This window comes from Perna viridis, chromosome 6, assembly GCF_037379345.1.
Source record: "Perna viridis isolate PV_CMFRI_1.1 ecotype Kerala chromosome 6, ASM3737934v1, whole genome shotgun sequence".
Taxonomy (NCBI): Eukaryota; Metazoa; Mollusca; class Bivalvia; order Mytilida; family Mytilidae; genus Perna; species Perna viridis.
In genome coordinates this window covers 40,561,434-40,576,673 of record NC_142450.1, presented here as the reverse complement: position 1 = coordinate 40,576,673, position 15,240 = coordinate 40,561,434, and the positions used below count along the sequence as shown (strand labels likewise).

Sequence of the window (15,240 nt, the reverse complement as noted above, 5' to 3'; positions counted from 1 at the left end):
TTTTTTTTAAACTGGCCAAAAATTTGGACTAAGCATTAATAATAGTACATTGTAAAGTTATTGCCTGGACATCGGGAAAATGTATGTTTCTGGCCCCCTTTTTTGTCCCCAATTTCTTAAATTATCTTCACCCCAACATCAATCCAAGTCTGACTATTGTGGTATAGACTATTGTAGAACAATATGACATTCCTAAGCTTGTACTGGAATTAAATAGCGGTAGTTGAATTCTATGAAATGCTTTTTTTAGGCCCCTAATTCTAAAATGGTTGGGGATATCACCTAGAAATCAATACCAACCTTACTTTTTAGTTTGTAACCTTGTCATAAAATTTTATAAAGATCTGCCACCAACTAATACTCAAGTTATTGCACAAAAAGCAAGTGTCTATGGATGCCCATTACAACAGCACCGATGAAGACGACGACAGCCCCATACCAATATACTACCATAAAATTTGTTGTGGTCGTATAAAAAGTGTAATGGATGTAATTTTCTGCAATATAGACCCCACTCTAATATTAATTAAAGTGAGGGTATAATTACATGGAAAGCACTGGAAACTTATCAAAAATAAAGGGAAATAACTCTTTGGTCTGTTCATAATTTGATTTATTTGTTGAGGAACTTTCTCATCCACTTATGATACAGAAATATCCCTGTGTTCTATGACATCATAATGACTTTAACTTAACATATGACCAAAACATGGTGGGATAAAATTTACTCTAACTGCCAATCTAATTGTCAATTGTCTTTTTTAAATCAGAAAAAAGACTGCAGTTTGTACTTACAAGATAACTGTATTAAACCTGTTAGAGATGTAAGTAACTAAGATGCAGTCTTTCTGTTATTATATAACAGATTTTCTTCATCATAAAAAAGAAAACTTCAAAGTGATTTCATAAGATCTCGTGAAAGGAAAACACATTCATAACAATCTAATAGACTGTTGCAAGATATTCTCATCTGTCTTTAAAAGATCCCAAGCTATCCTCTGGTGGTATGTTAAATTGGCAACATCTTTACTTGGAAACTGCAATAATAAGATATGATATTGAATTTACTACTGGGAATATATTATACATTGTATAAGGTACTAGTATAAAAATGGTTCTATATGCCTCAACAAGTGACTAGAAATAAGGTAAAAGTATGGTAGATTTAGTGTTATAGCTAGGATCTAAAAATAGAGGGCACAGGAGGATGCACTCCAGCAAGTAAAATGCTAGACATACCACAGATCCTCAATTTTGACAAAGTATTTTAATACACCTCCTATAATTGAAGGAAAATTGAAGTTTTTAAAAATGTTTATAACATATAGGGATGGCTTTGATGACACTTTCTCAAAATTTTATCAAGGCTTTTTGAAATTATGAAGAGAGGCACAGGTGTCCCATGAATTAATGGACTATAATTGCTGAGGTGCATAAAGATTCATTCTCCATCTATAATATTAATACATATCTGTCTATTAATTAATCAGAGACACTCATGCATAAAGTATCCAGTCCAAACAATGAAAAAGGTAATGTCATATATACACTAGAGCCATGAAGTATTCATTAGTCTTAATACAAGACTACTGTAGCTAGTTGTCCTAACATTAAACTTTTTTGTTTTTTAAATTTTGATTCATTTGCCTGTTCACATAAATATATCATCATATAATTCCAGTTTTATGCTAGTATTCACAAGCAAGTCCTAAAATGCATCCATGACATTATGAAACACAGAATTTTGTTAGGACAATATCTATTTAGATCTCACTTTCAAATAAATCATTTAAAAATATGAATACCAAATGAGGATAACATAATAAAGTATTGCTACCATATTTTCAAAATGCATTGCCATTTTCTTATGTCTTAACAGGACAAGTGTTTTTGATATGTTTTTGGAGCATTTTTTATGTGTACTAAAGATATTAACAAGGCATAAGTGTATAGGTTTAGCAGATATACATACAACAAGATAATATATTCAGATGCCAGATTTCATGCTGATATATGTAAATAATTTATTATTAGATGTCTACAAAGAGAGTAAATGTTCAACTTCTGAATCAAGTTGAATGTGAGGTATCTTTCAGTTTTTATTTCTACTTCAATACAGCCCCATATTTTTTTTTTACATTTTCTTACATATAAAATATGTTTTTATACAAAGATATTTAGAGATAAACAAAAATATGGTTATATATAAGGAAACATTTATGAGGTTTTTCCATTAAACCTCATAAATGTTAATCTTGTACGGAGACATTTTTTTGGCATTAATGAAATGAATGAAGTTATTTTTAAGTTTACTCTCAAAAACATAAAATCGAAGACATATATTTACCTTATCAAAAGCTGACCTAATAATCCCTAAATCTTTCTGTAGAAGTTTATGGCCAATTTGTCTGACAAACATCTTGTTTCTTGGAGAAATATCATTCCCATCAAATACAGCTTTCCAAGATTTTCTATAATCACAAAGTTTTGTATGAATATCAAATTTATGCATTTACTTATGCAAGATATCAAAATCAATTATAACACATTAAAATAAAATCATTATAGTGAAAAGTAGATGAGAGTTGCAGGTGGCACAGCATGAATTTTAAAGAAAAGTAAAATTTTACAGTGACTTCCCTACAAACATGACACTCTTTTGTTACCAATCTGCTGAACTATACAAAGGACTGACAAAGCTATTGGGACATTTAAACTGACCAGTTACTATTGTAAGAGTTGATGAACAGGCAGCCACTCACCCATGAAAATTTACCTGGTCAGGTGTGAGGCAGCCAATACTGTCTATGTTTCACATCATATGGAATTATCTCAGCTTGTGAATATTACTCACCATGTGTTTTGAGGGAATTTACAGTGACTTTCATAACAGAGGAAAAGTACTAATGTGGAAAGCTATAGATTGTGGATATTGTTTATATTTTTCCAAGAAAAAAAGCTTTGAACCCAAAGGTCCCCAAGTGGATAGCAAATATGAAATGGGGAAATTATAGTAAAATGGTAACACTTTCATGGAATGAACAATGTTATGCTACTATTTATTTGAATTGTCCCATCTCAAAGCTGAATCCATTGAATACTGTTTTTTAAATATATACATTGAATATACTCCTTCAAAGCATCTACTTTAACAATAATTCAGATTCTTATAAATTTCTTGCACATGTTTCATATTATTAAAAAATATACATGTACAAAAAGTATATATAGTTCTGATGAAATTTAATGCACTTCAGCCATAAGTATAATTCCAATAAAATCATTTTTTCACATAAAAAACTCAAACCAGAGCTGTAAATCATAGCACTTAATCCAGAACAACAATTACAATGAAAGTAAAACAAAGAAATATTCTCCATATGATTCCAGTTACATGTATATCATTGCACATAATCCCAAGCTGTACTTCCAATGAAAAAAACCAATTAATCCAAATCTTTAATTTAAAAATAGACATTGCACAAGATCCCAAACTACATTTTACAGTAATGAAAATCATCGCACTTTAAAAAATGCACTAAATCCCAAACTATTACATTTGAATGAAAATCATTGCGCTTTAATAATCCACAAAAGTTTCTAGGAAAACAGCATTTAAATCCAAAGCTATAAATTCAATGAACTGCACTTAATCCAAAGAAGTTTAGATGTAAATAACATTTATTCCAAATCTTAAATTTCATTGAAAATCACTGCACTTATAATCCCAAATTATAATTTATATCAAACTCAATGCACTAAATCCCAAACTATAACACAAACGAAAATTATTATTACTGTAACATCATAATTCCAATGGAAATCCTTCACAATTAATAAAGCACTTAATTCACTTTTAAGCTTACTCATACTCAAAATTGAATAAAATAAACTCGCAGCTTTATTTCAAAAATTGTAATTCATGTGAACCTCAAACTGTTTGCATTTTGTATAACACTTGTTCCTTAACTATAGTATGAATCAGATACTTACCACTAAAAGGGCACCTTAGTAGGCCTATTCCAGTTTTATGAAGGGGGGAATAAATATTAATTGAGGTCTCATTTTTATAATAATATATATAAGACTTCTGTGCAATGTAGTTAAGACAAAATAAATACGTTTTCAACCATGTCAACAAAATACAAAACAAAATATAATTTATCAAATTTGAACTCCCCTCACCAATGAAAAATAGAATAGCCCAGGTAGCTGCTTCAGATTTAAATAAGTAGGAGCTAGCTATGAAAAGATTCATAAGTGAGTATTCATCAACTCTTTCAATAGCAACTGGTCAGTTTAAATGTCCCAATAGCTTTGTCAGTCCTTTGTATTGTTCAGCAGATTGGTAACAAAAGAGTGTCGTGGTTGTAGGAAAGTCACTGTAAAATGACCAATACTTGGACTTTTGAACATGCATTGTTATTTGGGTGTGTTAAAATTGTATTTTTTGTTACATATTGCAAATGTCACACATGTAAAGGAAGAGTTAAAAGTATGTTTTTTCACTCAATCTAGTCTTAGATGTACATATATTGGTTTTGCACAATATCTATAGAGAGTGGTTAGGGACCGTAAGATTACGCCACACATACAGTGGTGTGAGTCCCTAATCTGTGTTAAAGACTACACACTGCACTCTAGTTGTATTTTAAGTGCTGGTGTCTTTGTCTTTCCCATCTTTACTTTTTCGGTACAATTCATAACTTTATAAAGCTTCAGGCAGTTTGAAATGTCTTTCACAACTAAGTCTGCCCTGTCCTTTACTCACAATTCAGTAAAGTCCATGGCTATGATTTTCAGTACTGTATAAAAACTCCATGATATACCCTCAACACTGCATACCAGTTTCCTGTTAAAATACAACACATGTTTAAGTACCATTCTGTGTAAGAATCAGGCAATGGGTGGCACATCATAATTCTCAATTTGATCTTTTTGTGTCACAAATATATTCAATACATCTAAAAAACAACAAAAATACTATTTAAATTTATCCTGAAGCACCTGTGACATAGAGGTTTTTTTTACTGCTTCATAGAGAAAAAGTGCAAAGGAGGGAATTTTCATTTGTGCATTTCAACTAATTTTGACCTATCAATATCTTAAAAAGACAAACTTTACAAACACTTTTTTACAGTTTTTTTTTTGAGGTTATGAGGTATAAATATAATGCAATCATATCTCTCTGTTTTTTTCCTCATGTGCCACACCTTATACACATTTTACAGGACTCTTAGACAGAGAAGTACTTAAAAAAATACAACAAATATTGTAACATATCAAACATATCATGGGTCTCTTGAACTATCTATACATTTTATCAATATGCATAAAAACTCATTTTTCAATATTCCTACTAAACAAAATATATTCTGAAACTTAAGAAAACTAATATTACAAGTTTCTTCTGTAGTTTGCTATTAATTTTTCAAACAGAAAAACCTGTAAATTTAATTTGCCATCAATATATTACATCCAAGAACAGTTTAACATGTAATATTATTCAATTGATGATTAAAAATCAAAAACTGTATGAAAGTAGATTGATGAAAAAAACTGATAATTTCCCAGTTTACAGTATACATTGTAATACACACCTATTTATTTCATTCTCTTCAATTATATTTTTCTTTCTCTCCATATTTTCAAAATTTAAATCTTGAGCAACTCTTATGATATCAGCTAAAAAATAGAGATCCAAACTTTGTGATCTAAAACAACAATTAAGTTTATAGTAAGCAGGTTCATAATCTAAAACTTGCAGAAAATTCAGTTTTTACAAAGACAAACTTCAAATAATTTGCATGTCAACCATTTTTGATGCAAAAAATACAAAATGCTTTCCAGGATGCAGTTTGATACAACCACAAAGCAGTGCAGAACCTTGAACAATTAAGGAGAGTATGGACACATTATTTTCACTTGATACAGCTTTCAAATTTAATTGCAGTTAGACATTTGACACAGGACAAGAATTTTGCCAGAATCAAAGTGGTCCATTTTTGGCCCCTAATTCCTAAACAGTTTCAGTCGCAACGTCAAAAATTAGTCCAAACCTTCCTTTTGGGATAAGGAACTTTGTGGTCAATTTCAAAGAGATCAATTCCTTTTAGTCAATTATCATCAATAAATCAGAAGAACACTTGTTTTTGGTCCCTTGTGGCCCCTTACTTGTAATCGACTCAAATCACAACCCCAAAAATCTATCCAAGGCTTCCTTTTTGTGGTATAGCACAATGTAATACAATTTATAGGAGATGTTTTAACTCCCAGTCATGTTATGGTCCAGATATCAGGACAACGCTTACTTCAGTTCCCTTTTTGGCCCCTCATTCCTAAACAATTCAAATCTTCAAACAAAGTATGATCATGGTAATATATAATATTGTAAAAACTAGATATTGCTCCAAATGGGACCAATACCACCCAAAACCTGTTAAACCCTGTACATTTGGGGACCAATGTGGACACACAATTCATATTGGAAACAATGTTTATGGTGGATAGACTAAGCACTTTTTACACACAACTCTGCGCCATTTCTAAAACACCCAACTCCAAACTACAATCAGTACTATTTTTTTGTTGTTGACAACACAATGACTGAATAAGTCTGCAAATTTACTTTAAACACAATGTCCTGACCATATGCACATCCCAATATGGTAACTTAACACCTCTTTAAGTTTCATAATAATCCTGCAAGTTGTTGAGGATGTATTGTGGACAATGCATCAGACCAAGTTTTGATGAAAAATGTCTAAGTTCAAGTTTTGTTATTTCTACCAGTTTTGTCCAACAGTATGCATATCTCCATGTGGTTATATTCTATCCAACAAAGTTTCATAACAATGCTGCCAGCTGCTAAGAAAATAGTGAGGACAAACAGGTGAATGGAAGGATGGATATACAGGCTGGGTGAAACCTACATGTATATACCCACCAAACTTTATTTGCTGGGATATAAATATCATAGACATCCATATGCTTTTTACTGGAGTTAAGTAATAAAATTCTTTGAAAAACTTGTTTTGGTCCTTTTTTCCCTATAATCCTATCACAGTTTATTCACGGCTTTATAAAAAAAACTTAAAGGAAAATCTAATGAGTCCAACATTCATACATACCATAATAAATATCATACATACCATAATTAATATCATACACATCATGTGGGTTATTTGGTAGGGTAAACCCATACTCCAGGAGAAGATGAGTATTATTATGTGCACCATATGATATAAAAACTTGATCGTATTTCCTGTAGGTATTATGTGTCCTTATTTCATAACATTTACTTTGTTTGTTAAATCCAGCATCCGTCTGAAAAATATTTAATCCCATTGTATAATGAGGATCAGAGCATTATTTCAATGACTCTGGAACAACATAGAGACAATGTTCTTGCATTAAAAGTCTTTTAGTTATAGTTTTCAAACCTAGTGGGGATCTTTACAGTAAAATATAATGATATTTTAGTAACAGAAATTTGTGTGTCTTTTGCATATCTATTTTTTTATGAACATAATAACAAAACTGTCTTTGTTCTTTTTAAGTAGTAGAAATGTTAAACTCTAGTTCAAAAACTGCATTGATCAAAGTGAAATTGAGGGATAATTAACACTAACTGTAGTCACTCCCTAAAAAAATTCTGAATATTAAGTAATGTGACACATCTCAACACAGAGATTCCTTGGCAAATTATGGATTTACCAAAGGACTGATGATTTAAATTTTCTTAATAAAAAATTAAGGATATTATTAAAGTGTCTAAAACATTCTTACAAATGATTTCAAATATGAGGTTATTGCAGATGTTTGTATTATTATCTGACAGAATCAAATAAAATAGTCACTTTGTTTTCTGTAAAGATAACTTAACTTTTTGACCCATATGATTTTTTTCAATATGAATGAATAAACCAATACAAAAATATTTTGGTTCACAGAAAACTGTATTTTGCTGTTTCTATTACAAACAGTAAAAAATAATGTTTCAGATGATACTTTAAAAAAAAATCTGATCAAATAATTACTACCTAGATGGCATACAGGTGATATCATGCGAGATCATGTATTTGATTAGCCCCCTGCAGGTCCGGGTGTTAAAAGAATAGGCCTGCAGCAGCACTAAGCTTGTCGTATAAGGCGACTAAATAGTGCTCAGAAACCTAGCCGGGGACTAGGCGCTCTGCCCACAGAGCAACTGGGATGTGTGCCCCAGGTGGTGGAATGGGGTACCCCTGGCATGTTACATGCTGGGGTTGTCAGGCTATAATACGGAAAACCTGACTGCAAACCATAGTGGTGCACCGTGTTGGGAAAGATGCCACGTTCTTCGCACATTAAAGAACCCTGCTGTGGTATTCGATAGGAGTAGGAACCTTTGCGCTCCGCCACAGGAGGCTAAATTGCCCGACCTTACCCATCCCCCTTTTTCCAGTGGCAATCGAAGTTTGTCGGCCCTATTGTCCTTGTGTCCCATCTTTTTTTTTCATTTCATGTTCATTTTATCATCCATTTCATGTTCATCGTCTGAATATAGCTGAAATATTGCTGCTCAGATGTTAAACCCCAACAAACAAACAACAAACAAATGCTCCAAGAAAATTCATATCAAGAACTTTGACTTTAGTAGTCAGTTGTCACCAATAAAGAAGAATAATAGACAAAAAAATTCCATACTTACTTTAGCCCATGTAGAATGGTTGAGTAAATCTAATAATGGAACTAAAGCAATGTCTTTATTCTTATCCACTATGTAAGGAGAATTTTTGTTGACATAATAAACAGATCTTGTATTTATGGTGTACCAGGCCCATCGAAAGTCCTTATAAGTAATAGATAAATCCAAATTGTTTGATAAAAATGTAACAACTTCATCATATGAAGTTTGTAAATCTTGCAATGATGATAACACTTTTTTGTAGAGTTGGGGAGAAAACAAGACAATGTCTTTACTGTCCCAAAAAGCAGGTGTGTCATAAGTCTTTGGCACAACTGTCATGTAATTCCACCATTTAGAGTTACGTCCCTTTCTTTTCTCCTGAATTAGGAAGATGCTCATCAGCTGTTGTAATGATAACTTCACTTCTGAACTGAAATGAAAAAAAACTTCTAAATATCTTGTACCATTCCAACAATGTAAGGAAACCTTTATCAATATATGTCTTCAATAAAATACTTAGAGAATGACTTTGTTCTACATTTTGTATTCATGCAGTTTGAATGTAATCATTTTTTTTGTATACTTTTTCTTCAACATAAATTGAAAACTGTTCCTGTTTTTCCTGTTGAAACCTCTACCTTTTATTTCATTTTATTCATGGAAATACACTGTTTGTAAAAGGAGTTTGATAACGAAAATATACATTGAATATGTATTCTTAAAATAAATAATTTTATAATTTGTCGACATATTTGATGTATTGGCAATTACTGCAAGGAAGCAGTTCAGGCATTATAAAAATATACTTGTTATATGCATGAGTTCAATAGTTATGTGTGGATGTAGTATAAATCATTCTTATAACTTTCTCCAATGATAGGAAACTCTTAAGCATACAAGACTCCCTTATGATCATAGCCAACTGTTAAAACACAGCCTTCCATGTTTTATGATTATTCTTCATTTATATATTTAGTGCTGAAAATGTCAAAAGAACCATTAAAATTATTATGGTCTGTTATGGGTTCATGATTAGAATGAAGTAGCAGTTTTAATAAAAAATCAGATAATTGGTGATTAATGCATGTCAAAACCCATTAAGTTCACTTTTTTCATTCAGAAATAGTGATCAACCATATAACCATATAAAATAGAGATGATTCCTGTAAAGAAATTGAAACTAGAACCAGACTTACAGACCCTATTACTCCAGTGTAATTATAAGCTCTGAAGCTAACAAAGAGGCTTCTAGGAGCCCAAATCACTCACTTGGTTGAATTTTTGCCTTTCAAGGGCAATAACTCTAACAAGAAGTTGCTAACAATTTTGATTCAAAGAAGACTTTGATAAAATTTATCCTACCTACTATAGTTATCAAGATATTGGCTGAGAACTGCTAAGAACATAATTTTTTGCCTTTAAAGGGCAACAACTCTAACAAGGAGTCATTGGACAACTTTGAGACTTTTGTAGGCCTAATAATAAGGATCACTTCAGCAATTGAAAGAATTTGGTTAAAACTTACAGTTTTGGAAATATATGAGAAAAAACTTTTGACTGGCCCATTTGTTCTATTTTTAGTAACAGTGGCCATGTTTTTTCACGGATGAACAATACCCTAAGAAAACACTGATATCAAATTTGGTTTCAATTGGTCTGGTAGTGTCAGAGAAGATTTTTGTAAGAAATAACATTAAAAATAGCAAAAAAAATTGTTGAAAAAGGGCTATAACTCCAACATGGCTTAGGTCTCACTAACCACTTCCGGGTCAAATGGCCACCTCCCTATGTAGTACCAAAAACACACTGAACCTAGACAGATGCATTGTAAGTGCATTATTTGTGCGTATTATGATTAAAAGTAGTCAAAATAAAGCTGAGAATGTGTACTTTAAAATCATATATGTAATTAAATACAAAAGTGTATAAATACTGTTTACATGTGTGAGTAATTTGCCTCCATGCTGTCAGTTAGCAGAACAGGTAAAAATGTGGATTTTCAGTATTATTTATGCAAGTAAATTTTGTGAAGAATTTCTACAATCATCGTACCATTAGCATAATGATTTTGGAAGCCTTACTTTCAAAGCTTCGCAACGGTATGCAACTTTAAGATGTCATTTGTCCTAGGAATTCACAGTGAGACTTTGAAAATTACTTTTTTAACATGTAAAGTAATGGAAATGTTACAAGTGGTTAGTGAAACCTCAGGTCATTAACCACTACCGGGTCAAATGGTCATCACCCTATGTAGTACCAAAAACACACTGAACCTAAAAATATGCATTGTAAAAGTAGTCAAAATAAAGCTGAGAATGTGTGCTTTAAAATCATATTTGCAATTTACTATAAAAGTGTATGAATACTGTTTACATTTATGAGTAATTTGCCTCCATGCTGTCAGTTAGCAGGAAAGGTATGAATGTGGATTTTCAGTATGATTTATTCATGTTAATGTTGTGAAGAATTCCTAAGATCATCGTACCATTAGCATAATGATTTTGAAAGCTTTATTTTCAAAGCTTCGCAATGGTATGCACATTTAAGATGTCATTTGTCCTGGGAATTCACAGTGAAACTTTGAAAATTACTTGTTTAACATATAAAGTAATGGAAGCATTAGAAGTGGTTAGTGAGAACTTAACAGATTAAAGCTAAAATTTTAATCCAGATAGATCTCATTATGCTGAACACTTTAATCCCATATCAGAATTTGGCTAAACCTAACTGTTTTGGAGATATATGTGAAAAACTACTGACCCTTATGTCCTATTTTCAGTAAAGGTGGCCGTGTTTTTCCATGGATCAAAAATCCCCACATCAGTTCTATGCAGGATACACAAAGAAACATTTAAACCAAGCTTGGTTTCAATTTGTCAAGTAGTGTCAGAGGAGAAGAGTTTTGAAAAATTGTTAATGACAATGAATGCCAAATGATGGCAATAGCTCACGTGGCCTTCAGCCAGGTGAGCTAAAAAGACATATTTTATTATGATATATCTAAGTTTAAAATAGAATGGTCTATATGTATATTGAAAGTATGGCCAATCATGTTAGTATGTGATTAACCTTACCTCATTACAATCACTCCAACATCACTGTCGAGCACTGTATCCATTGTGATGAGAAATTTTTCAGGAATAGAAATGATTATCTCCCCTTGGACAATGGAACTTTTTGTCATCATTCCTCTCCCTGTATCTGAGGGAAAAATCATATGCAAGTTACTGTTAGTTGTACACTCTGACAGTATCTGTAACAAGCCCATAAATGTACTCTATTTCTTTTCAAAACTTGTAGAAGATATCAGTATTGCAGCAATTGCTTGTAAAATCAAGGGAAAAACACTATTGAAGTGAAATCAGAAAATTAGAAAATTATGGAGCAAAATTCAGGCAAAAAAAATAAGACTAAAACAACAATTAACATTTAAATAAGATTTGTACAGGAAGCCATGAAAATTCATATACAAACACAAATAATTTTATTAGCTCCAACTCAATTACAATAAGTGGTTTAGACTTATGGCGAGCCAAAGTGGACAAAAATGCCTATTTATAAATATTTATAAATAATTATAAATATTTATAAATCATTTATTAATATTTATAATTGAACTATAAATATCTATAAATAAATTATAAATATTTATAAATGAATTATAAATATCAATAATTGTTTTGAATTCATAAATATTTATAATTCATTTATAAATATTTATAGTTCAATTATAAATATTAATAAATGATTTATAACTATTTATAATAGAATTAGAAATATTTAAAATTATTTATGAATATCAATAAACAGGTAAACAGGCATTTTTGTCCACATTGGCATGCCATGTAGACTCGTATAGAAAACGTTTACATGCAGTATATAATTGTGTGAATTACACATACATGCAAGTTATACATCCAGGTAGATTGAATGAATATATAACCAATGTAAAAATTGTGAAATGGATTGACATCTTTTTTCCTTTTTTCTTGACTTTGTGGCATGATATTTGAAGACATTTTCAGAATGCAAGGACAGAAAATGAAATTGCAGGTCTTCCATTTAAGTTTTGATATATTCCTTCTTCAATAATGCCTTTCTCTATCAATCACTAGTAGTACATTCTTCTTTCTTCAAAACAAAGTAAACTTACATTTGTATGTATCATCATGTAGCCCAATGTCTCAGCTTTACAAAATGGTACCAATACTATTGCAGTAACACTTAGGGATATGGGGTAAAATGAATAAATTATACCCCTATCCTGCCGAAAAATTGCTTAAATTGACTTATTTTTCAACGTCAAAACCCCTAGAGTATTTATACGTCAGTAAAAAACGGTTTATTTGGTATTTTCTGCTTGGTAATATCACAATTTATACTTCCAGAGTTCTTTTGATAAATTTTGCCGATTTTCATAGTCAGATGATAATTTATCCAAAATTGCAAAAAATGGGATTTTGGAATTTTCCATAAAAGTCAGATAAATTCTATTCTACAAGTTATTGCTCAACTGAAACGTTTCAAATTTGGTATCAATCGATAAATAATTTTATTTTCTACATAAATAAACCACAAAAAACTAATTTTCAAGAAAGGTTTTTCAAACAATTGGTAAAAATATTACCTCTACCCCTAGAAAACTGGTCACAGTATCAAACAGAATTCTCATTCACATCATACCAAGAGTGTAGAACTCATATTTTAAGCATTCATTATTAAGATAAAGATGTACAAAATATATCTGATCATTCAGGGACATAGGTTTTCCTTTTAGGGTGACAATTACTATAAAATCGGAAAAATGGGAAATTTCAGAATTTCAGAATTTACCCTATATCACCCGTTATTGCCTTTTTCAGAATTCCGCAGTTTAAACAAGCTTTTATGTGATACAGCATATTAATATGATGTTTAAGCTTCAAAATGAGCATGAGCAATATATATTTGAACTTTTTCATGTCATATTAGGTGGGAAAATGCCACCCCTACACATGAAAAAAAAATGCCTCAACATGAATTTAAATGTTATTTTTTAGCAAATAAAGGGTGTACAATAGACATGTTGGGTTCTTTTGTTTAAATTAGCAATGTATCTAACATATCCTCTCATTTCAGGTGCCATTTTTTCAGTTTCAATGTGATAATAATGAGTTTTTCATAAAAAAGGGAATTTTCAGAATTTAATATTTTCTTCAATTTCACATATAATTGTTAATTTTTTCAAATACCGTACTTCAAGCAAGCTTTTGTATATTCAAACACAATTATATAGTGTCTTAGCTTTCTATTGAGCCCTAGTAATAAATATTTGAACTTTTCTAAGACCAATTAGGTAAAAAATTGCCACCCCTACCCATGAGAAGAATACCTCAACATGGACCAAAATGTTAATTTTAAGCAAATAATAGATCCAAAAAAGACATGATGGGTACTTGTGTTTTATATATCGATGTGTATTAAACATATGTTCTCATTTCAGGCGAGTAAATTTCAGTTTGAAGCTGACAATAATGAGTTTTTCATAAAAAGGGGAATTTTTGGAATTTCATATGTTTTTCCATCTCACATGTAATGGGTATTGTTTTTCAAGTTACTTACTTCGAATAAGCTTTTGTGTATTCAGATACATGTATGGAGCAATTCACTGAAGGGTTTTGACATTGAAAAATATGCCAATTAAAGCAATTTTTTGGCAGGGTAGGAGTACATTATTTTCATTTTATCCTAAACTCTAAGTGTTACCGCAACTGTTTTGGTATCATTGGAAAGCTGAGACATTGGGCTACATGATAATACCTTAATATGTTTAATTTGTTAACACATGCTATCCCAGGAAAACTTAGACGGTCAAACAATTGAGTCACAAAAATTTTGGCTTTTTGACCCATTGGGGTACAAATATAGGCTTATGCTGAAAACGAATCTGAGAATATTCTTTGGCGACAAATTGATTCAGTAATGGGAGGTACAAAGGTATCTAAAAATCACCATGAAGCTGATGAGTGGGGGTGCACGATGGACCCTCCCAGCCCATGAACTATAGTTGATGAAAACTTGTTCTCAGTCTGCAAATCATGGATTGATCTACATGTACCAGTCAAAATTTCTAACTTCTCTTGTAGACTCCCATGAACATATTTTTGTTATAATTTATATAAAATTCATGTATATAATTAATTCCAAATAATCAAATGTTTATAAATAACACACTTACTATAGATGAACAGACCAATCAAAGGTACATATCTTAACTCTAATTCTTAATTGATTGTAATGTAAACAAAACAAAAAGGACAAGAACTGTTGTGAATTACATTGTACATATGTACCATTGAAAATTGCAGGGAATAATGTATGTTTGAACTCCATCTTCAACCATTTAAGAAGGTCAACAAATTCCATTGAAATGCAAGCCTTTATACTGCATTGTTTTCTTTTCCTTTTTCTGTAAGTTCTACCCATTCAGCTAATTCCACATGGTAGGCATGAAAATAAACAAGGGATTTTCCAAAGAGGTTTATTGGGATATTTCTTTCCATTTCCCGGTAATTATATTAATGTAAATA

The 15,240-nt window shown here is 31.1% G+C and overlaps 1 protein-coding gene across 2 annotated transcripts; it reads right to left on the bottom strand.

The window, feature by feature from the left end:
* Positions 1–600: 600 nt before the first annotated feature.
* Positions 601–15,199, bottom strand: LOC148614958 (SET domain-containing protein 4-like). 2 transcript variants are annotated; one of them, XM_088589515.1, is made up of 8 exons: positions 15,004–15,199; positions 11,746–11,872; positions 8,693–9,101; positions 7,152–7,326; positions 5,601–5,685; positions 4,772–4,852; positions 2,348–2,471; positions 601–1,037 (listed from the first exon to the last, which is right to left on the bottom strand). In XM_088589515.1, exons 1-8 carry the CDS (start codon positions 15,134–15,136, stop codon positions 933–935), a joined length of 1,239 nt encoding a protein of 412 aa, XP_088445641.1. In that variant the 5' UTR covers positions 15,137–15,199; the 3' UTR covers positions 601–932. The 2 variants fall into 2 exon arrangements, with proteins under 2 accessions (XP_088445641.1, XP_088445642.1); XM_088589516.1 differs by lacking the exon at positions 15,004–15,199 and adding an exon at positions 12,574–12,755.
* Positions 15,200–15,240: the final 41 nt, after the last annotated feature.

Excerpts from the sequence above, each read along its gene's own strand:
- LOC148614958 (XM_088589515.1), bottom strand. The coding sequence starts at position 15,136 with ATGGGTAGAACTTACAGAAAAAGGAAAAGAAAACAATGCAGTATAAAG. Across the intron at positions 11,873-15,003 it reads ATTCCCTGCAATTTTCAATG|ATACAGGGAGAGGAATGATG; the intron begins GTACATATGTAC and ends TTTTTCCCTCAG. Across the intron at positions 2,472-4,771 it reads GCCATGGACTTTACTGAATT|AAAATCTTGGAAAGCTGTAT; the intron begins GTGAGTAAAGGA and ends TTGTGATTATAG.